Below are 23979 nucleotides of genomic sequence, written 5' to 3'. Positions count from 1 at the left end.
ACCCCGTAGTGGTGATGAATAGGTTTAAGCCTTAATTACGGAAACAGTACTGCAGTCCATGCAGAAGTCCAGACTCATCCAAGTGGATGCAGTAGGCATGCGCAACCTTCTGTAGACTGAGTGTACCTCCATATAGCTGAGGGGAAAGAAGAAACACACACTTTTCCTGCTCAGAATAAGATATCTGTCTCCCACCTGAAAGTCTAGAACATGGGCCGTGATGTGCAATGGGGAGGGAAAAGTCCTAAGAGCCTTATGTTCATGCCCGTGATGCCCAGGCTCACATTCAAAACTTCTCTGCCCACCTGACCCACAACGAATGAGCCATCAAATTAAAATGCAGCTTATTAGAATATTTGTCACCCAAGGGGCGACGTGCTGTGCTGTGCAACGTGAGATTAACACACACACTTTCTAAAGGCGTAAACATGTGACAGCTCTCTCTGAGGAAGCCGAAGCAAGAGAGACAAGAGGTGATTCAGGAGCTCAAGTGATGAATCCTAACCTGTCAGGAAAAGTAAACAATGTTTTCTACCCATCTTGAAAAGGTCAACCAGGAAAACAAACTTGATAATCGCTTGTTAATTAGGACAAACAATGACAAGGACAGAGCCCTGGGTCTGATGACAGCAGCCCCCCAGCAGGGTATAAAAGGGGACCTGGACAAGCAGACTTCCAAACCTTCCAAACACACCTTCCTGGAAACTCACTCAGAACCTCCACTCTCAGACACCATGGTCAACTCCCGATGTGGATCCGTCTGCTCTGACCAGGGCTGTGGCCAGGAGACCTGCTGCCGCCCCAGCTGCTGCCAGACCACCTGCTGCCAGACCACCTGCTGCCGCCCCACCTGCTGTGTGTCCAGCTGCTGCCGCCCCTCTTGCTGTGGCTCCAGCTGCTGTGGCTCCAGCTGCTGCAGACCTACCTGTGGCATCTCTAGCTGCTGCCGCCCCACCTGTGGCATCTCTAGCTGCTGCCGCCCCACCTGCTGCCAGACCACCTGCTGCCGCCCCACCTGCTGTGTGTCTAGCTGCTGCCGCCCCTCTTGCTGTGGCTCCAGCTGCTGTGGCTCCAGCTGCTGCAGGCCCACGTGTGGCATCTCTAGCTGCTGCCGCCCCACCTGCTGTGTGTCTAGCTGTTGCCGCCCCTCTTGCTGCGGCTCCAGCTGCTGCAGGCCCACCTGTGGCATCTCTAGCTGCTGCCGCCCCACCTGCTGTCAGACCACCTGCTGCCAGACCACCTGCTGCCGCCCAGTCTGTTCTAGTGGTTCCTGCTGCTGAGTGCCCTGACCTGCACCCACCTGGTTTTCATCAACCCATCTTCTTAATGTCATCCAGCTGACATGAGTCATGAGAGGCCAATTGTAAAACCTCAGGTCTGACTGATTCTTAAGCTGATTTTGGCTTCTAAATATACTGCCCCCCCCCCCCACCATGTTACTCTCTCCTTCTTACATGAAAAAAAAAGTTTGAATTTTCTCTGAAGTTCTTCAATCAACATGTTATTCCAATTGACATATTTCTTCCCTGTCAGATTTTGTCATAGGAGATGTTCCTATATCTTAAATAAATCTCAATTTTCCAGGCATGCAAATACAAGAGCATGGTGTCTCGTTTTTCCTTCTGGAACCCTCATCCTTATCTGTCCATTGTTCTGCTGTTCTCTGTGGAGAGCAGAGTTTAGTAGGAGATTTCAGGATTTCTCACTCTATTCCCACATCATCCTCATGTTATTGTAGAGAGAGGGCTCCCCCCAGCAGGCACCTGTACCTCCCTGCCTGAGCACTCTCTTTGCATCAGGGAGCAGGCTCTGGGCAGCCCACGGTCGGAGTTAATGTCTCAGGAGCACTGCCCAGCCAGTGGACGGGAAGCTCTGGTCAACGCCGTAGCTTCCTTTCCTCCAGGGGCGGAGTGCTCTTCCAGTTGCCGGAGGTCCGCAGTGGGATTGAACCCCAGCTGTCTGTAGGAGTAACATGCTCATTAAATCACTTACACTGCGGATCGAGAATCCAGACACAGCTCCGAGGGCCTCTCTAGTTCATCATCTTTTCACAACGCTGAAATCAAGGCATTAGCGTGCACTGGCATCTTCTCTGAAGTCTTGACTGAGGGAGAATCCAACTCCAAGTTCACTCACGTGGTTGTTGACAGGATTCAGTTCCTTGAGGGCCTTTAGAGTCACAGCCTCAGTTCCTTGCTGCTGTCACATGGAGACTATTCTCCGTGCTTTGCCACATAGGTGTGTATCTCTGCCACACACATGTGTACAGAGATACACACAGCTGCTTACTTCATCAAAGCCAGTGAGGGAGAGAGAAAGCTGGCTAACAAGAAGCAAGTCACAGTCTTTCATAACTTTTTTTTAAAGATTTTATTTATTTATTTTTAGAGAGGGAAGTGAGGGAGAGAGAGAGAGAGAGAGAGAGGGAGAGAAACATCAATGTGAGGTTGCTGGGGGTCATGGCCTGCAACCCAGGCATGTACCCTGACTGGGAATTGAACCTGCGACACTTTGGTTCGCAGCCTGCGCTCAATCCACTGAGCTACGCCAGCCAGGGCTAGTCTTTTGTAACTTAATCACTTGGTGAACACCATGAGCCCTGGGAGGCAGAAATCCCTGGGCCATCTGGCGGCTGCCCGCCACGACTCGTACACAATATTGAGTGGAAGAACGAAAGCACACAATGCGTATATTAAGATTCCACTCACATAAAATTCAAAACCATGTAGAACTAAACTATATTGTTTTGGATGCATACCTCAGTGATAAAATTATAAAACAAATTGGTGGAAAGGTTACTTGAGAAGTCAGGACAGTGATTACCTGCAGGGTGGAAGGAGGGAGATGGGGTCGAGAGAAGACACGTCGAGGGCCCCGCTGGAGAGAGCGGTGCTCTGGTTCTCGGTGAGGGTGTTGGGGTACATAGATGCCTGCTTCGTAATGACTTACATTGTATTACGCATGCATAGTTTACGCGCTTCTCAGTATATGATAGTCCCCTTTCAGATCCCAGGTTTTGCTTTTGGTAGTTGTAGTCATTCCCGGTCAACCATGGTCTAAAAATAGTAAATGGGAAATTCCAGAACACAATGTGTAAGTTCTAAATTGCACGCCATTCTGAGTAGCAGGATGAAACTTCGTGCTGTCCCGCTCCATCCCACCTGGGTGGTGAGTCACCCCTTTGTCCAGTGTGTCTACCTTGTATCCGCCACCTGCCTGTGAGTCACTTAGTAGCTGCCTCGGCTGTCAGCTCAGCTGTCTCGCCATCACAGTGCTTGAGTTCAAGTCACCCGTGTTTACTTAATAAGGGCCCCGAAGCTCAGGGGTAGTGACGCTGGCCATTCTGATACGCCTGAGAGAAGCTGGAAAGTGCTTCCTTTCAGTGAAAGTTCTTTTTTCTTGAAAGATTTTATTTTTATTTATTTTTAGAGAGGGAGGGGAGGGAGATAGAGAGAGAGAGAGAGAGAAACATCAATGTGCGGTTGCTGGGGGTCATGGCCCACAACCCAGGCATGTGCCCTGACTGGGAATCAAACCTGCAACACTTTGGTTCACAGCCCGCGCTCAATGCTCAATCCACTGAGCTACGCCAGCCAGGGCTCAGTGAAAGTTCTTAATAAGAAAAAAAAAAACCTGAATGCTGAAGGAGCTAAGATCTATAGTAAGAGTGGATCATCTATCTATAAACTGTGATGAAGAAAAAAGAAATTTGTGTTAGTCTGCTGAGAGACCCCATTCACATAACTTTTATTATAGTATAGTCTTATCGCTGTTCTATTTTATTATTAGTTATGTGTATTTATCTCTTCCTGTGCCAGTTTATAAATTAAACTTTATCAAAGATATGTATGTTTAGGGAAAAAGTAGTATATATGGGGTTTCTTACTACCCACGGTTTCTTAGGGTGAACTGAAATGCTTACTCTATTTAATATTGTAAAAGAAAGATTAAATTAAGCAGTATATGGGCACTTATATTATTTAAATATATTGCTCGACTTACACATACACTAGTAAATATGAAATTATCACTCAGTCGCTATAACTCACTCAGAGGGTTGCTAATGTGATACAGGCCAAACCTGATAATAAAAGCTGTTTTTCCTGCCATTCTTCAAACCATGTGTTAACGTGCTGTGTCTGGTTTCCCTAGGAGACGCGAGCAGACCCTCGGCAGCGGCGGCTGCAAACATCGGGGGTGGGTCCACTTCATTGACATTTCCCGATGTTTGCCTAACTAGGGTCTTTTATTGTAGAATTCCAAAGAGACAACAGAGAAACTGGTTTAAAAAGAAAAAAGTATACAAACAAAAAGTATTACATTCCATCTACTCTGTGTAGTGAAAGAGGTACAGTTTAGATAGACAGTATGTAAGTGGCGTGTGTGGTCCTGATGTTAATGATCAATTCTACTTCGCCAGGCTACGGGAAAAAAATTTTAGCAGGGAGTACACAGAGTGATGCTTCTCCTGAGTTTGGTTTGGTTTTTTAAGAACATCCAGTGTGCTATCGGAATTTCCCATTGTGGTCCACGCCCCATGGTCCCCCCTGCCCCATTAGAATGATCTAAAAGAGAAAAGAGATTACCAATGTTTCCGCGTGAAATGGCTCAAAGCTCAGTGTTTCAAGTTCAGGGTCATTTTTTCTGCCATTTTAGCTGTTACCAATTATATTTTAATATTTTAGTTACTTCTGTTCCTAATTTAACATTACACAAATACATGTAATACAGACCGTTGAAGGAGGTGGGTCTCAAACCTGGCTGCTCATTAAGAGTACCTGAGATGTTGAAACGTTCTGAAACATTCTGACAGCCACGCCATCCACCAGACCCATGACGTCAGAGTATTTGGGGGCAAGAGCCGGCCACCCATATTTTTATCACTCCCCTGTGATTCCCACGTGCAGCCAACTCTGCGAGCCACTGGTGGGGGGGCTGTATCCTTCCCTACATGCTTGTCTGTAGTGAGAATATACTTCTGCCTCAGCAGCTGTTGTAGAAGATTTTCTCAGTCTCCCTGAATTTATATAGAAAACTCTCCCCTTGTTACCCAAACCCTCCTTCTATTATGTTGCTTTTGTCTCAGCATCTCCTAGACAGCAAATCAAGTGAAAAATCCCTCCCCCTTGGGACACCCTGTTGCCTCACAATATAATTGTTTCAATGTCTCCCATTTTCGAGCTCTGCAAACGCAAACCTGTCCAGTAAAAACATGTAAGTCAAGGTTTTGCTGAGCAAGTGGTTGTAATAAAAATATTGCGAGGAGCTTGGCTTTAAGTGGTCCTAATTAAGACATTTAAGGATGTCATCGGTGGGCAGCCAGCGTGCCTCTGTTTGCCCGGGACGTTCCTGATTTTAACACTTAGAGTCCTGAGTTCTGAGAACCCCTTCGGTCCCGCACAAACAAGGCCATTGGTTTCCCTGCCATGACACTGACTGGCCACAGTTAAAATTAACCCTTGGCACTGTGTTAGGGCAGCTCTGAACGCGCTCATGACTCATGCATCACCATTAGCAATTCTCAGGAACATAGGCCAAGCGAAAGGTGCCAGAGAGAAAAGAAATCATACTACAACTTCTGTTTGAAGTTCTAGACTAAAGCTAGTCTATGGTGAAAAATACTGAGAGAGAGACACAGAGAGAGACAGAGAGAGAGAGACACTTCCCAATAAACTGTAAATTCCCTAGGAGGAAACCCTCAATCATATTCGTAACCCCAATGACTGGCACGCTGTGTCTGCCAGATGGTCCTCTCCACAAACATGCTTTAAGAAGAGGCAGGAACGTGGCACGGGCACATCTTCTGAGTCTGAACGGGCGGAACAGGAGTCGCCTCTAAGTGTGGTTCCTGGACCCTCAGCAGCACCCTCACCCGGGTGCTTGTTGGAAGAGCAGAACCTCCAGCATCATCCTGCAGCTGGGAACTCTGGGAGCTGTCCCACTATTCTTAATAAGCCCTCCAGGCGATGCTGATGCGTCCTCTGGTTGGATTACCACTAAATAAGTAAAAATAGTAATTAGGTAAGGTTGAATTGACTAAAATCCATTCATGTTTCAAACGAATCCAAACAAACTGGTGCTGTAGATTTCCTAGCTCTGGAGATAACTTGTGAGGAGAGGCACACCCTGATTATTCAACATTTTATTGTTTTGCTATATTGCAAAATATTTTTAATTAAGAATGAGATAAAGAATAGAAAATGAGGCTGTGTCTTCCAAAATCTGAGACCGGATGGAGAGAGATGATGTAAAATACATGACAGCAATGTAACAACTTAGTGAACTGTGGGATGTTGGGGTCACAGGATCCCCACAGACAAAGTGCCTGCCCGGGTTCCAGGGCATAGACCATGACCACAGGTCTGAGACATCTGAGGAAGCCCGTTCAGGTGGCGCAGAAGTCACCAATGCCGCACACACGCGAGTGCGCGCACGCGCACACACACACACACACACACAGAGGTGCCCTTCCTCACTGCTCAAAAAATGACCCCCGAGGGTCATTTTTCTCTGATCCCAGGCCAGGTGCCACGCTATGCAGATGGGATTCCCTCCACGTTAGTCACCAGAAGAAATGAACAACCAGAAATGCGTCTGCCCAAATTCCATCTGCTGGGGGACCCCGAGGGGGAGAGTAAAGAATGTAACTCCCAGCCCACACGAGGAAGACAGGGAGAGTGTGGTGTGGAGGATGCCAGCAGGTACGAGTCAGGGGAAAGCAGAGCAGATGGAATCGATCGTATCTGGAAGAGACAATATTGTGTCCAGCAAGGGTAAACCACTAAAAGGATCAACATTACTGTGTAATCTGATAATTACTTAATATTAGGTAAACAAAAACAAGGAAATGGGTGGACAACTCACCCCGTTCAGGCAGTATTTAAGGGGCCCTAGGACAAGGCGATTCCCAAACTCAAGAACCTCACTCTCCTGGAAACCCACCCAGACCCTCTACTCTCTGATACCATGGTCAGCTCCTGTTGTGGATCCGTCTGCTCCGGCCAGGGCTGTGGCCTAGGCTGCTGCCGCCCCAGCTGCTGCGTGTCCAGCTGCTGCCGCCCCACCTGCTGCATTTCTAGCTGCTGCCGCCCCTCTTGCTGTGGCTCTTGCTGCTGCCGCCCCAGCTGCTGCATTTCTAGCTGCTGCCGCCCCTCTTGCTGTGGCTCCAGCTGCTGTGGTTCCAGCTGCTGCCGCCCCAGCTGCTGCATTTCTAGCTGCTGCCGCCCCTCTTGCTGTGGCTCCAGCTGCTGTGGTTCTGGCTGCTGCCGCCCCTGCTGCTGCCCCTCCTGCTGCCTCCGCCCACCCTGTGGCCAGGTGTGCTGCCACACCAACTGCTACCGCCCCACCTGTGTCATCTCCACCTGCCCCCGCCCCATGTGCTGTGCCGTCTGTGACTGCTGAGTCTTAGCCCATAATCTTTGTCACAATATGGCTGTCCTCCTAAGTTCTACAACATCTGTTGGAGCCAGCCAGTGACTGGGGAATGAACTACTAGCTGCCAACTCTTCCTCTGATTCGGCATTCAGAGTTGGTGTTCAGTATTAGGAAATGGGAAATCAAAACATGTCTGTCCAACGATTTTAACCCAGGGTCAGATGTACCTATTTTAAGACCCACAATGTCTCATCCTGAATGTGACGATCTCGTATAACATTGTTTCCATATGTTCTTAATAAACAGCTATTCCCCCTGACATCGAACTCTCCTGATTTGTTCAAGATTTGCCGTGTGTGTGTGCAGGTGTGTATTTACCTATCACTTCTCACCAAGAAATGTTGCACCAAATGTAGGGCAGCAAGTTCAAGAGCAGTTCCTTATGTCAGGGCCGAGATTCCACTGGGCATTCATTGCATGACAAGGGCAAAGTTACTTAACATTTTCAAGCCTCCATTTTTTCTCTCTTTGAAATGGGAATAATGCATTATGTTCTTCAAGGTTCAAAAGGCATAATCCATGTAATACACTTAGTACGGGGTAGGGAGCCTAAGGTAAATTCTCAATAAATATAATTCTTATTGTTACTGTTATTGAAATACTACCTTGGTCTAGAATACGACCTTAGCATCACGTTCTCTTTGACAGAACGGCAAAGAAAGTTTGCACAATTGTTTCACCACCCTCCATCACTCAAAATTAAGCTTTGGTAGGTCTCAAATGTCCCTTAAATAACCCCAGTGGGTTGAACATCATAAAGTCACCTAAACTTCATTTGGCTATATTTCTACTTCCAGTATGGTCCATTACTGGTTGTGTAAACTTGGGTTGTTCTGCTTAGCTCAAGTATTGTTTTTCTCCCTCCCTCCCTTTGGCCCTCCTGTCCTCTCTAAACAATACACTTTCTCTCAGAGGGCACACTAAATGTACCCTCTAACTCCAGATTTCTGGAAAGGGATCAAGTCCCTGGCAACTTTTACATGAGAATTTTAACTCTTTAATAATAGATGTTCAACATTTTAGTATTGCAAGACTGAACTCCTTCCTGGTGTTAGCCTCTTGTGTTACTGAAGTTTCCTGCCTTCTTGATGGGTTTACTCTGCCGTTTTAGGCTTTTATGATCTTGCTTGTTGTTACTTAAAAAGACATGTGCAGGATATTTCTTTGAAACTTAGTTTTCTTACCACCAAACTCAGGTAAGAATGCTCCTCCTTTGCTGGGAAAACATGTCACAATATATACAATAATATCATTTTTATACGAACATAAGAGCCCATACATTTTGGTTCATAATATGAAGTATATTAAAATGTTTTAAATTCAAATTTTGCATATATCAGAGTTGTACATATTAGCTTTGTTATATTTCCATATAATAAATGGAACTAAGAGTTGACTGTTATCTCTAAAACTTTCTTAGAGGTTCTAAAGCATCAAAAGACACGCCGAAGAGAGGCTGATATAAAGTGGGCTTCACCTCGACATAAGTTGAATGCTACAGTCAGCAGATTCCAGAAGTGTCTCACGGACACTTTCAGCTTCATGCTTTCCCCTTGCTCTCCCGCGTTCTACAGAGGACAGCCTTGTCTTTCCAAGCATTAGGAAGACAAATCTTTTATTCTCCTGTACGTCCTTCTTCAGTACTGCTAACTACAGCGTGCAGGCTCTGGTTTCAACACTGTACTTTATAGGCTAGAGCTAAATCAAAGAACGTAGGTTTTTATACTGCTTTTTTGGTTAAAGCATATAAGGCTCATGGTTTCCTATTTTTACAAGAATTGGCCCATGAAGGGAAGAGACAGCATGCTAAATCTGGGGCAATAAAAGGACTATTTACAAAAGGCTAGCGAGAGTATACAGAAAGCAACAAGGAATAGCTCAACACCCAGGGCTTATAACGGCAAGGGGCTGTTTCCCCTGGGCCTAAAGACCTGTGCAGTGGTTCGGGTGAATGAGCCAGAGAGCAGCACGCAGAACTCTTAGGATTACCACCTGCGGGCACCCAGTGTACAGGGATCCCCACCAGGGAGAGTCACAGCGTTCTGAGCGGTCCAAAGGTGACACTGGAGACACTGCGGTGGAGGGAGCCAAGGCAGAAATAGTTATGAGTGGGGAAGAGTGACTGGACCCATCAGCTGTACCCAAATGCACAGCTGAGATGGGTTTTAAGGAAGTGAAAATCGGGCCACGTTAAACATGTGCCTCTGGAACTGCTCAAGCCCTTCGAGGTCCTAAGCCATATAGAACTCCAGAAGCACTAGGAGAGATGACCGTTCTGACTGGGGAAATGGCTGAAGCAAGAATTTTCACTCCCTTGAGCTCCACACAATAGTCCTATCTGGCCAGGGTGTGGGAGGACAGTTTGCAGGGGCTAACAGTGAACTTGGGGATTAATCAAAACCACTGCTCCAATGGCTTCGGCTGTAACAAATACGTAAGAACTTTTGGTGGCCAACTTTGGGCGTCTCTGGGCCACACTGGAACAAGAAGAGCTCTCTTGGGCCACACATTCGATACATTGTGACATGTCATCACAAAAGATTCTCATAATGTTTGAAGTAAATTTACGATTTTGTGTTGGGTCGCACTCATAGTGCCTCTGAGCCGCATGCAGCCCGCGGGCCGCAGGTCGGACACCCCTGCTACAGGAAGTGCGGGAAGCCTTGCACGCTGGTATGCCATGGAAGACGTGGTCGGTGCGTTCTTTACAATGTCACTCCCGGAGTCCAGCCAGGTGCAAATTTGCTCTCTAACGGCAGGGAACCCAGGATACGTCTAACGTTTGGCCACACAGATACTTCAGCTCGCTAGCACGCTGCCATAATCTGGTGGGGTGCTCCTGGACTTGATAACTGCTAAGAGCAAGTTCATATTGAAGATTGTAGTACTACTGCGTGAAAAGCCATTATTGAGTGAAAAAGTGAGTTCAGAAATAGACCAAATACATAAGGAAATATAGTATATGAAAATGTGGCATTTTAAATCCATTGGGGAAAAATGTACAGTTTAAGAAATGGTGTTGGGCTATGGTCATATCAAATTTAAAAGCATTTAAACCTCATATCTCATAACTGTATAAAGTCCTAATAAATTAAACATTTGGATGTATTTAGATGGTGGTTATGATCTAAAGTGGTTTCTAACGCCATGGGTCTGTGGGTGGTTTCCTGCGTCGCAGGAAGTATCTAAAGAGAAGACACACACGACCTATGGGAAACGCCGACATTTGAAAGTTAAAAAGGGAGCGACAGCTCCTTTCAAGCGATGATTCAATAACTTTTTTCTTCTACATCTATTAGTTGACATTCTACCATCTTAGATGACTTCCTCATCTTGCTTTTAAAATATTTTTTTATTTCATTAGTCTCAGTAGGGACTTGTGGATTCTTATTTCATTTAATAAGTTGAAATCCATTACTGCCATTACTAATTTTGGTGCTTAAGCTGCTCCCTATTGAGCCAGTGAGAGTACCTTCAAGGTGGCTCCGAGTGACTTGTAGTGTCTAAGGACCATGAGTCACTGGCAACGGTTTCAAAGCGCGCACTGAGTGCATACTGTGAAGCAGCCAGAGAGTCCACTATTTAATGAGCATTCATGTCTCACAGATGGGTTCTGTCTACCTCATCGCATCATTGCAAAAACATGAGTCTTTTTCTTTCCATTCCCTATGGTAATTCTGCTTCTCTTTTAACATCAAAGACATCCTGGCATGATGAGAATAATTGGTCCAAACAGCACCCTGGAATGACACAGGGGTCACAGGTAAATACTAGTGGCTGAATCATGTGATGGGCCCGCTTCACAAACTAGGAAGTAGGAAAGGTGATTCTGAGGAAGACCAGATTGGGAACTTTTAACATACCAGGGAAAAGAAATCTTATTTTTCTTTATCTTAAAATCTTCAGAAAAACATGATGATCTCATTCTAGACTAATATTTCTTTAGAAAAATAAACTAGAAAATGGTCCAGGGCCTGGACCTTGTAGCACCAGCAGACTGCACAAGAGGACATTGTGCAGAGAGACCTCCAAAGTCACCAAGCCTCACTCTTCTAATATCAAAACTCTGCCCTCAGACACCATGGTCAACGCCTGCTGTGGCCAAGGCTGCTGCCGCCCCAGCTGCTGTGTGTCCAGCTGCTGCTGCCTCTCTCCCAGTGCCTCCTTTTGCTGCTGAGCCCCCTGCTCTGTAACCACCATCTCCATTTACCTCTGTTTTCATGCATGTAGACCCTCGTTTTGTGCAGGCCATTAGGACGCACAGACTGGGATTGATGTCACTCCATTGAACTGGGCCCATAACTCCAGTGAGGTGCAGGTCGTGCTGCGGAAGATGCGTATGGCCTGGAGCACTTATACAGCAACAGACTTCACCCTTCCACGGACAACTGGGGAAATGATTCTCCTACTTTCTCATTCTTGGACATTTTTGTACCCTGATGTGTTTTTGTACTACATTAAAGCTACACTTCCCTACATTGAAAATTCAGTGTCATTGTTGCTGCCTTAAGACTCTGTCCTCAGTCCCTAGACAAGTGCATCCGACCTACACCTGCTGGATATACAACACGGTCATGCTGCTTCTCAATTAAAGTCCGTTTCCATTACCCACTTTCCTGTGTTATGGGCAAATCTCTTAACACTATGGATCTGTCCTGGGAACAGGACAAAAAGACTAAAAACTAGAAGCTTGGAGGACTCTGTGGGTATAAAAGCAGAGAGCACACAGTACATGGCCCAGGCATCACACCAGCTACACCTGTGCAACGTGCTGCTGGCCACAGCCCGCAGGTTTGCATTCAGATTGGCGCTCGATGGAACGCTGTCACCCACGAGGCGAATCCAGTGCGCCCCGATTCTGTGCCTGCTGGCAACATGCCTTGTTCCTGTTGTTTACAGCCACTCAGTTATGCCTCCTTCTTTCTGTGATAGGGAAGTTTCCAATCCACACGCATGGAGAGGACAGACAGGAAACCTAGATGAGTGAGGTAGTCCTTGATGTGACCGTGTGACTGGTGGGAAGAGGCAAATGGCAGACAGCATGGCCACATCCGACAGGCTGTGGAGCGTCAGTCCCTTGTCTCCACGGGGGAATGGGGGCCCAGCGCTTTCATTGCAAAGTGGGCCTGCTTGCGTTGGTCCTCCCAAATGTCAGTTCTTCATTCATTTAGTCGGAAAGTATTTATTGAGAGCATTTATTGTGTGGGAGACACTGGTGAACATAGCAGCAGGGACCGACACACACTAAACTCTGCATGGATGGAGCCAATATTTTATACACGTATACACACGCACACACACGCAAACCCATATACAACACGTAGAACTAACAATGAATGATGAATGTGAGAAAGGCGTTATGGTGCGTGATGGCTACACGCTGATCACATAAAATACAGTTATCAAGAGAACAGAGAAAAGGGAGAGAGAATACCTAAAGTAGAAAAATTCTACCAACTGCTTATTGGTCTTCACTGTGAGTTCACATCTGATGCTGGAGGAGCAGGTGATGAGGTAACTCGGAAATCTCAATATTTCTGAAAGTAGAGAATCAACTGATGGTAGCCAAAAAGTTGGGCTCACTGGGTATTATACAAAGACACTTACACAAAGATAACCAGTAGTACAAACACAAACCTTCCTAAATATCAAAAGACAGAGAGAGAGAGAGAGAATAAAACAAATAGCGAAAGATTAGATCTAGAGATCACTATTCACTGTATACATATGCATACACCACTATACACCCAACGAATCACAGCCCCTCCACACTGTGCACGGCAACCCCCGTGAAGGGTCTCCCCTCCCATTTCCTCGGCAGCAAGCTCTCCACCTGACAACATGCATGTTCCCACTTCGACATAAAGAGACTTGACATTGTCATAGCCACCTTCAAAATATTAACATGGAATCATACACCAAGAAGGAAAACAGTGGCAGATGTGAGCACTCAGTAGCAGAGTATCATATAAATTTCCACCTGAGAAGACACATCAGACAGCGGGGGGGGGGGGGGGCACACAAATGTGGTTGGACGGGGCTTGATGAGAGGCAATGCACTGTAATACTTTAAGAAGAAAATGGTGCTTTCCCCTGATATTGGCGTATTTGACCTGAAAAACACAATTATTAACTTAGTCATAATAACTGATTTCCCAGTAGGAAAAACAACAAGAAAATAGGGTCATTAATGTAACACCAGCTAAGGAGACGTTCAAACTCAAGACACTGCCCTCGTGGAAGCCCCACGCACACCCACCCCATTCCTCCCGCTGATGCCAGGGTCAGCTTCTGTTAGCTCCTATACCTGCGGCCACCCAAGCTGCTGCCGTTCTCTGTGTTGCCAGACCATCTGCTGTCACCCCAATTCCTGCATCTCTGGTGTCTGCCACCCCTCTCGATGTGGTTCCAGCAGCTGTGGTTCCAACTGTCCTCCCTCACTGCCTACTATGGTTCTAGCCACTTCGGCTCCAGCTGCTGCCTCCGCCCAGTCTGTGGCCAGGTCTCCTGCCACACCACTTACTATCACCCCACCTGTGTCACCCCCACCTGCCCCCGCCCTATGCTGCTGAGTCCCCTGTCCTGTGACTACCATCGCCATGTTTTTCTGTTCTCATAGATGTAACCCCCCCTTTAGTGCCGACCATTGGCACACACAGGCTCACGCTGCTCAGCTGAGTTGGGTGTCATGATGGTGATGAGCCCTCAGCAGGCCCGCTACCTCTGTGAGCACAGCCCTCAGGCCTAGTCCTGCTCCTCCTGGACCTCTCTGTCTCGTCCAAGTCTGAATTTGCTGACAGCATGCCCACTGTTGCCCTGACCAATTCTCCCCAAATTCTCCTTCTTAACTTTTGGGCACAAGAGCATCCAGCTCAAGGGAATGAACTGTGATTTCAGTATTTCTACATTACAGATTTTTAGTCTCTCTCTCTGAATTATCCAATAAAACTTCTCCTTCATAATTCTTATTGCCCCAATTGTCCTGTATATAGCTCTATGCCAAAACAAACCACCACTTTCCTGTACGGAAAATTCCATGTGATGGCACTTTTCTTTAAGATTTTCTGTGCTGTCTAAACAATTGTATTTTACCCGCACTTGAACAGACAGTATGGCTTTGTCAGTGTCACCAGAGAGGCAGAGCGACCTTGGTCACAGCTTAGGTTTCATTGGCAGTGTCTTTAGTAATTAGAAAAACAAAACAAAACAAAACAAAACAGATATTCTCAAGAACTCATGGATGAAATTCAGAGAAAACCTTTCTGGAAAACCTTTCCTGGGATGCAATTAAGATACTTTGCAGTTCGATCCTTCCCAGACTTGCTTAGAAGCTGTGTGAAGTGGGCCTGGGACTTCTACTCTGGGGGGAAATTTGTCCCACTTCTTTTCTTCCCTTTTTATTGAATTTATTGGGGTGACCCTGGTTAACAGAATCACCCAGGCTTCAGGCGCACAGCTGTATGACACTCATCTATACACTGTGTTGGGTGCCCCACTGCCGATGCGATGCTCTCCAGAGCACTCGAACCAGTGACTCATGACTTTCAAGGTTTTTCCTTCCAGCTCACGAGAATGTGCACCATCTCTGGCCCTGTGTCAGGCCAAGGATCGTCACTTCTGCCTTTTACAGGGTTTGGGGAGGGGTGGGGCGTCTTTCTCCGTCCTTGAGTGCTTTCTTCAGGTGCTGGGATCAGTCCTCAGGCAGAGCTTCTGCAGATCTCTGGGGCTCTCTGTGCCCCTTCCTCCTCCCTGACCCTCTGCCCTGTGGATTCTAGCCGCTGCGGCACCCTTGGTCCCCGCTCCATCTCCTCTGGTCACAGCGACTACCAGACTCCCCCTGGTTCTCCCTCCCAGAGTGGCACCTCGGAAGCTCTCTTCACGCTATAAACTGAGACAATCCAAGGAATCACCTCATTTGTTTCCCCGCTCCCCAGTGTTCTGGTCTGCCTGACAGCCTATGTCTAAAACCACTGTTTCATTTATTTCCAGGGTTGTTTCATTGTTTCAGGCAGGAGGGCCAGTCCAGTCCCTGGTACTCCATCCAGGCTGGATACACACAACCCCCTTCCTTGGTTTCTCATCTCCTCCTTCTCTAGCCTTCCATTATTTTTCAAAATAATGCAATGTAACCAAATCTATTTTCTGTATTTGTTTCCTTGGTCTTCTAGACACATTGTAGAACACTATACATACTTTTCTCTACCTGCTTTACCACCTCGATCATAAACCCTGGAGATTACTTCATAATAGCTTAGAGAAATACTCCTTATTCCTTTTTAGAGATGACTATGACTCCATTATGTGAAGGAACTACAGTTTATGCACCAGTATCTTACTAAAGGACATTCTGATGGTGTCTAGTGGCTTTTGCTTGTTTATTTAGCTGGTATGTATTTTGTTTTTACAAACAGCTGTGCTATGAATAACGCTGCCAGCTCTTGCTATGTCTCCCTGAGCACGGTGGGAGGGTGCCTGTTCTGACACAGTCTCACTATCAGAGAACGCTGTCAAATTTTGAATTTTCGGCAGTCTGACAGGTGTGCGGTGGTATCTCCTATTTTCATTTCATGCTGAAGAAAGATTTGCATTTTATTTTTTCATCAGAGTTTTGGCCCTTTTTTCTAATCTCATTGTAGAAGTGCTTTATATATTAAGGTCATTAACTCTTTGTCTTGGTATACATGGCAAGTTTTCTAAAAATTTAGCCATTTGTATTTTTTACTTTGTTTTAGTGGGTTTTTTACTATGTATTTTTTATTATAAATGATTGTCTTTTCACCTTCAGACTTTGATAGTGAATCGCATTGCAGTTGAAAAATGGAATTGAAAACTGTTAAATTATGAGTCCTCTTTGGTAATGAGGTCTCTCGTACCCCTGCTGCCCGCTTTGTAAGTGGCCCTGGCTGACTGTCCTTGAAACCTCTATGGCATCGACATGTTCGCTGCCGCCCTCATTGCCCCCAGCCTAGACGGGCATTCACCTCTTGCCTTCTTCTTCAGCCACTTCCTTCCCCCTCCCTGTCACTCCCACCTGCAGCCAGACAATGTTGACACACGCTAGGTATTCGCTCACACCTTCCCGCCAACTCTCTGATGATACGATATCCACTCTCTCTGTGTCATGTCAAGGATACCCTTGGATCCTCCTCATGCGATCAGTGGTGTGTTATTTTCCTTACTCTCCTACACATGCCATCCGGACAAGCCATCCATGCCATCGGAAGCCACACTACACACCGTGACCGTGTCCCCACTGTCTGAGTGAGTGCTCCTTCTTCGATGCCCCATCCGTCCAGGTGACCTGCAGTCGGGAAGGGGTGAGTCCACGCCTCATGTTTCTAGTATGTTCCGCACTCACTCAGTGAATGCCCGCTCAGGGCAACCGCTAGGCACCATATTTATAAATATGAATAAGACAGTCTCTGGCTTCATGGGGTATACAGAAGGATTTTAAAAAGAGATACAAACCCATTAATGATAAAGGCTGATATCCTAGCCCACAGGCATCTGCTGGAGCTACAAGAAGGTGAGGGTTCATTTTGAATGTGGTAGATGTTGGGACAGATACTAGTCACAGATGAGCCGGTGTCTGGACGGGGCATTTAAGAATGAGCAGGAGGCCCTGGCTGGCATAGCTCAGTGGATTGAGTGTGGGCTGTGAACCAGGCATCGCAGTTTCGATTCCCAGTCAGGGCACATACCTAGGTTGCAGACCACGGCCCCCAGCAACTGCACATTGATGTTTCTCTCTCTTTCTCTCTCTTTCTCCCTCCCTTCCCTCTCTAAAAATAAATAAATAAAATCTTTAAAAAAAAAAGGAATGAGCAGGAGTCTGCCGAGCTGACACGGTGGGGGGAGCATATTCACACAATGAAATAGCATGTGAAATGATACAGGATTGTCATTCCTCATACCTTCCAGGAAAGAAGGAGATAATTGCATTTCCTAAAGGCTGTGTAAATTAAGTCTCTCTGAGCCCCAGTTACCTCATGTCTGAGGAATTAAGAAAAACTATTTCTCCCTCCTAGAGTCCTTCTGAAGTGTAAACAAAATAACAATTACAGAAAAAAGTTTCTGACATGCAGTCAGCAGGCGCTCAAAAATAGTGACTACTAGTATCATCTCATTGCATAAAGAAGTGTGTAGGCTTAAATACGTAATTGTTATTTCATTTATTAATTATACAATGCTATAAATCAGCAATTTTCAACCAGTGTGCCCCAGGAATTTTTAACACTTGCAATACCTGACTATTTAGTCAGAGCACTGACCTCTTTTCCCTTAGACTGTCGAGTAAAAAAGATGACAACAGCCAACACAACAATAGCCATCCGATGTGAATGAGTCAAAATTATACTTATCTTATTTTGTTAGACCAGCAGAATACGTATTTTTTGGTGTGCTGCAAAATTGTAGTAGTTGGTTTATGTGTGCCGTGAGATGACAAAGATTGCAAGTGGCCACTCTGAGTAGTTGCCTGTGCATGGGTCTTGTTTATCTTTGGTGCCTGGGGAAGAGAGATCAAAGCCTAGTCCCTTCTGCCTCAGACACACCTTGCAGAGAGACCAAATGTAAGGAAATATATTTCAATGACACTTCAATTACACACATTCCATTTGGTACGTTCGCCAACCAAAGTAAGCTTAAAAGACTCCGTTGTAATGCCCTAATCTCTAAAGATCACGTCAATAGTAACTTAATAATTTTAAAAAGGACCCATCTTATCGATGTGTTTTTGCTGTTTGAAAGTAGTGATCCAGAGTGGCTGTATCGGTCCACATTCCCACCAGCAGCAAGTGAGGGTGTCCCTTTCTCCAGAGCCTCCCCAACACTTGTTGTTTTAGAGGGCTGGATAATGAAGTTGTGGTGCATGTGCAATGGAATACTACTCAGCCGTAAAAAGATGAAAGATGAAATGCCGCCATTTGTGACAACATGGATGGACCTGGAGAACACTATGCCAAGCGAAATAAGTCAGACAAAGCTAATAACCATAAGATTTAACTCATATGTGGCATATATAACTGAAACACAGACAGAAGTAGGGTGGTTACCAGAGGGAGGAGGGCAAGGGAATCTGTGGGGAGGGGGAGGGGGACAAGGACCGGTAGAGAGGGGCCAAAAATCTGGTGATGGAGGATGATCTGACTTGGGGTGGCGGACACACCGTGTTTGATCACGTATCATAGAAATGTACACTTGAAGCCTAATATGATCCTATTAACCTATGTAAGCCCAATACATTTAATAAAAAAGAAAATAAAAGTAGTGAATCATTGCACTAAAACTGTTTCCAGTTAAACAGACCCAATAAGACACAACAGATGGGAACTTCGTTAGGATGTGTTGCAGTTCACCGAGAACGCAGGAAAACAAAGGGAATCACGGTGTTCCTCATCGCACACCCGCAGCTGCCCTCCCCCTTCCGAGACGGGCCTTCCACCCTATGTTCCTACCAGCATTTGATATGACTTGCTCTTTGACAGCAGGGGAGATTTTATCACCATAAAATCCCTTCTCAACATAGTATTCTAGAGTTAAAGAGAAAAATGAAAAAGTAACACTTGTGAAATCCAGTGAAACAGTGTCAGGTGATGGGCCTGCTTGGGAAGACACATCAGGCAAAGAAATGCGGGAGCTGATTCACCGGGCTTTAGGCTAACTGGATGGCTCATAATACAAGAGGAAAAGGAAATAATGCCATTCCTAAAAATAGGGATATTTATCAGACAAACACAATTATCTAATTTACTAAAACTAACTGATTTGCAATTAGGATAAACAACAACAGAAATCCTGCACATGGTCACAGCAGCCCTGAGCAGGGTATAAAAGCAGCGGAGGGCAAGGAGAGATCACACTTGAGAACCTCACTCTCCTGGAAACTCACCCAGAACCTCTACTCTCTGACACCATGGTCAGCTCCTGTTGTGGATCCGTCTGCTCCGGCCAGGGCTGTGGCCTAGGCTGCTGCCGGCCCAGCTGCTGTGTGTCCAGCTGCTGCCGCCCCAGCTGCTGCATTTCTAGCTGCTGCCGCCCCTCTTGCTGTGGCTCTTGCTGCTGCCGCCCCAGCTGCTGCATTTCTAGCTGCTGCCGCCCCTCTTGCTGTGGCTCCAGCTGCTGTGGTTCCAGCTGCTGCCGCCCCAGCTGCTGCATTTCTAGCTGCTGCCGCCCCTCTTGCTGTGGCTCCAGCTGCTGTGGTTCTGGCTGCTGCCGCCCCTGCTGCTGCCCCTCCTGCTGCCTCCGCCCACCCTGTGGCCAGGTGTGCTGCCACACCAACTGCTACCGCCCCACCTGTGTCATCTCCACCTGCCCCCGCCCCATGTGCTGCGCCGTCTGTGACTGCTGCTGAATCTCTGCTTTGAACATACCACTTCCTCCTTTCCTCCCTCCGCATAGATGTACACCTTCCTTTCCAAAAATATGTAACTGATCTCTTGGCTCCCATAGCAAACCCCAGTCCTACTAACTCTCTGTCCACATTCTAACTTCTGTCCAAACTCTCTTCCTTCAGAATGAGTTCATTCAGAATCCCCTAATAAATTAAGTTCCCCCAACATCCCTTCACGACATCCATTCTTTATGCTTAAGGAATTTAATTGTCTCCATCACTTGCGGGGCCATGGAGTTTAACTCCTCTGACAACAAAATCCAATCAAGTCTTTTTCTTGTGCTCCTTTGGAAAGATTTTCATATAGCTTGTTATTTCTATGTACCAAAATAAATCTCTTTGTACTAACGCTGAAAATTGAATGAGATTGTGTTTTTGTGTTTTTTTTTTAATTTTTAAAAATTTTTATTTTATTTTATTTTTTATTTTATTTTAATTTTATTTTAATCATTTTTCAAGTTAGTTTTTGTTTTTAAAGGCAGGTGCTAGGGGATTGCATTTCCCCGCACCTTTTAGAGACACAACACAGGGTCATCAACCTGCAACTGACGTCAAAGCACATCGGCCACCAGTTTTCTCTAGAAAATCTCTTCTGTCCTAGCCACATCAATGAATCATTTTCTAGTCTTTAGGGGGGAAATGTTAACAGAAGTCATGTTGCATCCATGAGTATAATAAGGGGAAAGTTTTACAAAGATTGAACATAATTCATGATCTATTAAAACTCTGACTTTCAGTAGTGGGGGGAAGATGGAGACAACTGTACTTGAACAACAATAAAAAAAGAAGAGGAAAAAAGAAAAAAAAACCTCTGACTTTCAGGGTGGTTTTTTTTTTTACCAATAATATCAGCTAATAAGTACATAAGTAAAGAAATATAGCTTTCCTCCTGTGTAACTGTCATCCCTTTAGATATTTTTCCCTCTTTTCTCCATTAGTCAAAAGTTATGCATATTTAAAGGACCATTACATGCCCCTATGTCGTCACAAGGCCCTCATTTACTCAACAAACACTCTTCACCAGTGGCCTCTACCCTAGCGCTGCTCTGAGCGGATGAATAAAGTGAGGGCCACAGCTCACACTGTCCGGGCATCTGCATTGCAACAGGGGTAGGCGGGGCAGGGGGGATGACGGAAATAAATAACAGGACACAGTAGAGCATGCTGAATTGGGAGCACAATGCAGAAAAGAGTTATGTGTGCATGTGGCAGTTCTTCAGAAACCACATCATTGAGGAGGATGCATTTAGCTGGGGTTTTGACAGATGAATAGGAGTTTGCAGAGCTGACAAGAAGAAACACTCTGGGAAGATCAAACAGCTGCAGCAAAGGCTTGCAAGTTTTATTCTTCACACAGTCCTCAGCTGCTCTAAGATTAAGACAAGCTAACTGTCTGTTTAATCTTGTATAAGTTTCTCCTTTTCACTTCTCCATGTTTCGTTTGCCTATTCCAATAAAGAATAAGAAGAATACACAGTCCTTCACAGGGTTGCATTAAAGGTTAAAAACAAATATAAGATAGTCAGCATAACGCCTGGTACCTAGTGAATACTTCACAAATAATAGATACAAATGTGTTCTCCACCTTCCATGGAGGGTATCTGGAACTTATTCATACGCTATATGTTTTATTTTAATTATTTAGTTAAAATAATTTCCATTCTTTTCTTTTTTTAAATGGAGCTTTTTTTCCAAGATTTTATTTATTTATTTTTAGAGAGGGAAGGGAGGGAGAAAGAGAGAGCGAAACATCAATGTGCAGTTGCTGGGGGCCGTGGCCTGCAACCCAGGCATGTGCCCTGACCGGGAATCGAACCTGTGACACTTTGGTTTGCAGCCTCCACTCAATCCACTGAGCTACGCCAGCCAGAATTTCCATTCTTTTCATTGCTGCCAAACTCTGTTTCCCATGCATGTCTTATTCAAGTACCGACGGGAGGGAGATCAGGAGCACTTGTTATGCCCCCATGGTGCCCGGGAGGATGTCTTGGACACGTGTGTGTGTGTGTCACATGCTGGGGAATCAACCCCAATGCCTGGTGACCCCATGGATGAGCGCCGTCCACGCTGCGCTGTCCACGCTGCACTGTCCTCACCAGCCCTTCTCTGCTGCTCCTGTGACTCACGGCTGGGGCTGCTCTTTCGGAGTCAGTCCGTCTCGCATTCGGTCTTCCCCCTTTCCCGCGGCCTTCTAGTTCCCCAGCATTACTGTCTTTCCCAAAGAACCCGCCTTCTCACCATGTGCACGAAATAAGACAGTAGCTTTCATTTTGTTCTGGATACATGGTATTGAAGGCCTAATACTCCTAAATGTTGTTTATATATAACAAATGCTTCTGCAATGATCTATCCATTTTGCAGGATGAACAATCAAAAGATAAATTAAAATTTTTCCACTGTGAATGCCTATCCTGAAAGACACACAGCAAAAATGGTTTTTACCATTTAAAAGGAGTGCGGCACAGCTGCGTACCTCAGCTGGAGACCGTGAAATAAGATGTGACACAGAGTCTGAAACATCCCTGGGGCCCAGCTGTCCCCCTGACCCCTCGAGACGTCCGCACAGGGTCAGCCATCCTCATTACGGACGGCACAGCCTCCTTCCCCGAACGGTCACCCTCACTCCTTCTAGCGTTTCCCCTGACCAGCGCATATTCCCCTCACCTTCGACAACAAAAGATACATTAGCATTGTGACCACCGCTCCCTGTGATTTTCACAAAGCCATGTACCAGCAGGAGGAAGTGTCACATTCAAAGACAGAATGTCAGAGTCAATGACAAGTGACAAAGACACTGCTTCTACCAGGAGCACAGGTGACACCCACCGGGGAAGAAATGTGATCAGCCTTTCCACCGGAAACACAGGAGCTCGCCGGAAAAAGGAAATGTGCTATTTTATCCGTTTTGGAGTACTTAGGTGGAAACACACAACTATGTAATTAAATAATTTAGTTTTCTAGTAGGGTACATAATAACAATGACAGTGATGAAATAATGACAGTGATGGCTCTTCAGCAAGGTATAAAGGGAGGCGTGGGCCAAGGAGACCCCCAAACTCAAGAACCTCACTCTCCTGGAAACTCACCCAGAACCTCCACCCTCTGACACCATGGTCAGCTCCTGTTGTGGCTCTGTCTGCTCTGACCAGGGCTGTGGTCAAGGCTGCTGCCAGGAGACCTGTTGCTGCCCTCCCACCTGCTGTCAGACCACGTGCTGCAGGACCACTTGCTGCCGCCCCACTTGCTGCCGCCCCAGCTGCTGTGGCTCCAGCTGCTGCTGCCCCTCCTGCTGCATTTCTAGCTGCTGCCGCCCCTCTTGCTGTGGCTCCAGCTGCTGCCACCCCTGCTGCTGCCCCTCCTGCTGCCTCCATCCACCCTGTGGCCAGGTGTGCTGCCACACCAACTGCTACCGCCCCACCTCTGTCATCTCCACCTGCCCCCGCCCCATGTGCTGCGCCTCCTCTTGCTGCTGAGTCTCCTCTGTAACCTATTTACACTTGTCCCCAAAATGTAGACACTTCCTGTGATGACCCTTAGGACGCACGGAATCTAGGTGGCGTCATTCAGTGGGCTGGGGTTCATGATTCCAAGATGCTCACTGTCCCCCACTAACTCTGTGAGCACATTCTAGTTCATTTAAAGCTCTCTCCTTTGCTACCTTTTCCTTCTGATACTAACCAACTATGTTTAATTTGTAATCCACCCGCCAAGAAACTGTCCCGGTCCTCTAAACTTCTCATTCTCCCTGACCACGTTGGGCTCTGGGTCATCCTTCCAACCAGGTGGACGTTATCTGCAGCCCCCAAGTGACACTGGTGTCACGCCCTCAGCCCTGCAGTCCAGTTATACCCTGCATTTTCTCCTAGAGTGAATTTGTTACGCTTTGTTGTTCCTCTGCCCTCTAAACTTTTCTGAGCATAAGAATCCATAGGCATCACTCCCTGTTGTTTTTATGAACATTTTACTCAGTAACTAGGCAGGTATAGAAAGAATAACTGATGTTGAAATCGTTTTGAAAATAAGCACTGTATCAAATATAGATAGTTTAAGATATTAGATCAAAAGTGGCAGGTATGTGCACAGGTATGTGACTCAACATCCTAAATGAGGACAGATTTCATTCATGTCTTTAACTCTTATTTAAAACATATCAT

The 23979-nt window shown here is 46.2% G+C and overlaps 1 protein-coding gene across 8 annotated transcripts; it reads left to right on the top strand.

The window, feature by feature from the left end:
- The first annotated feature begins 734 nt into the window (after nucleotides 1–734).
- LOC114503358 (keratin-associated protein 4-6-like) lies at nucleotides 735–23481 on the top strand. 8 transcript variants are annotated; one of them, XM_036033889.1, is made up of 2 exons: nucleotides 735–1182; nucleotides 7019–8027. In XM_036033889.1, the coding sequence occupies exons 1-2, from the start codon at nucleotides 735–737 to the stop codon at nucleotides 7399–7401; spliced, it is 831 nt and encodes a 276-aa protein (XP_035889782.1). In that variant the 3' UTR covers nucleotides 7402–8027. The 8 variants fall into 8 exon arrangements, with proteins under 8 accessions (XP_035889782.1, XP_035889781.1, XP_035889785.1 ...); XM_036033888.1 differs by having other exon boundaries at nucleotides 735–1194; XM_036033892.1 differs by lacking the exon at nucleotides 7019–8027 and having other exon boundaries at nucleotides 735–822; nucleotides 940–2343.
- Nucleotides 23482–23979: the final 498 nt, after the last annotated feature.

The sequence above is a fragment of the Phyllostomus discolor genome, chromosome 8 (assembly GCF_004126475.2).
Source record: "Phyllostomus discolor isolate MPI-MPIP mPhyDis1 chromosome 8, mPhyDis1.pri.v3, whole genome shotgun sequence".
Taxonomy (NCBI): Eukaryota; Metazoa; Chordata; class Mammalia; order Chiroptera; family Phyllostomidae; genus Phyllostomus; species Phyllostomus discolor.
This window is presented reverse-complemented; position numbering and strand designations above follow the sequence as displayed.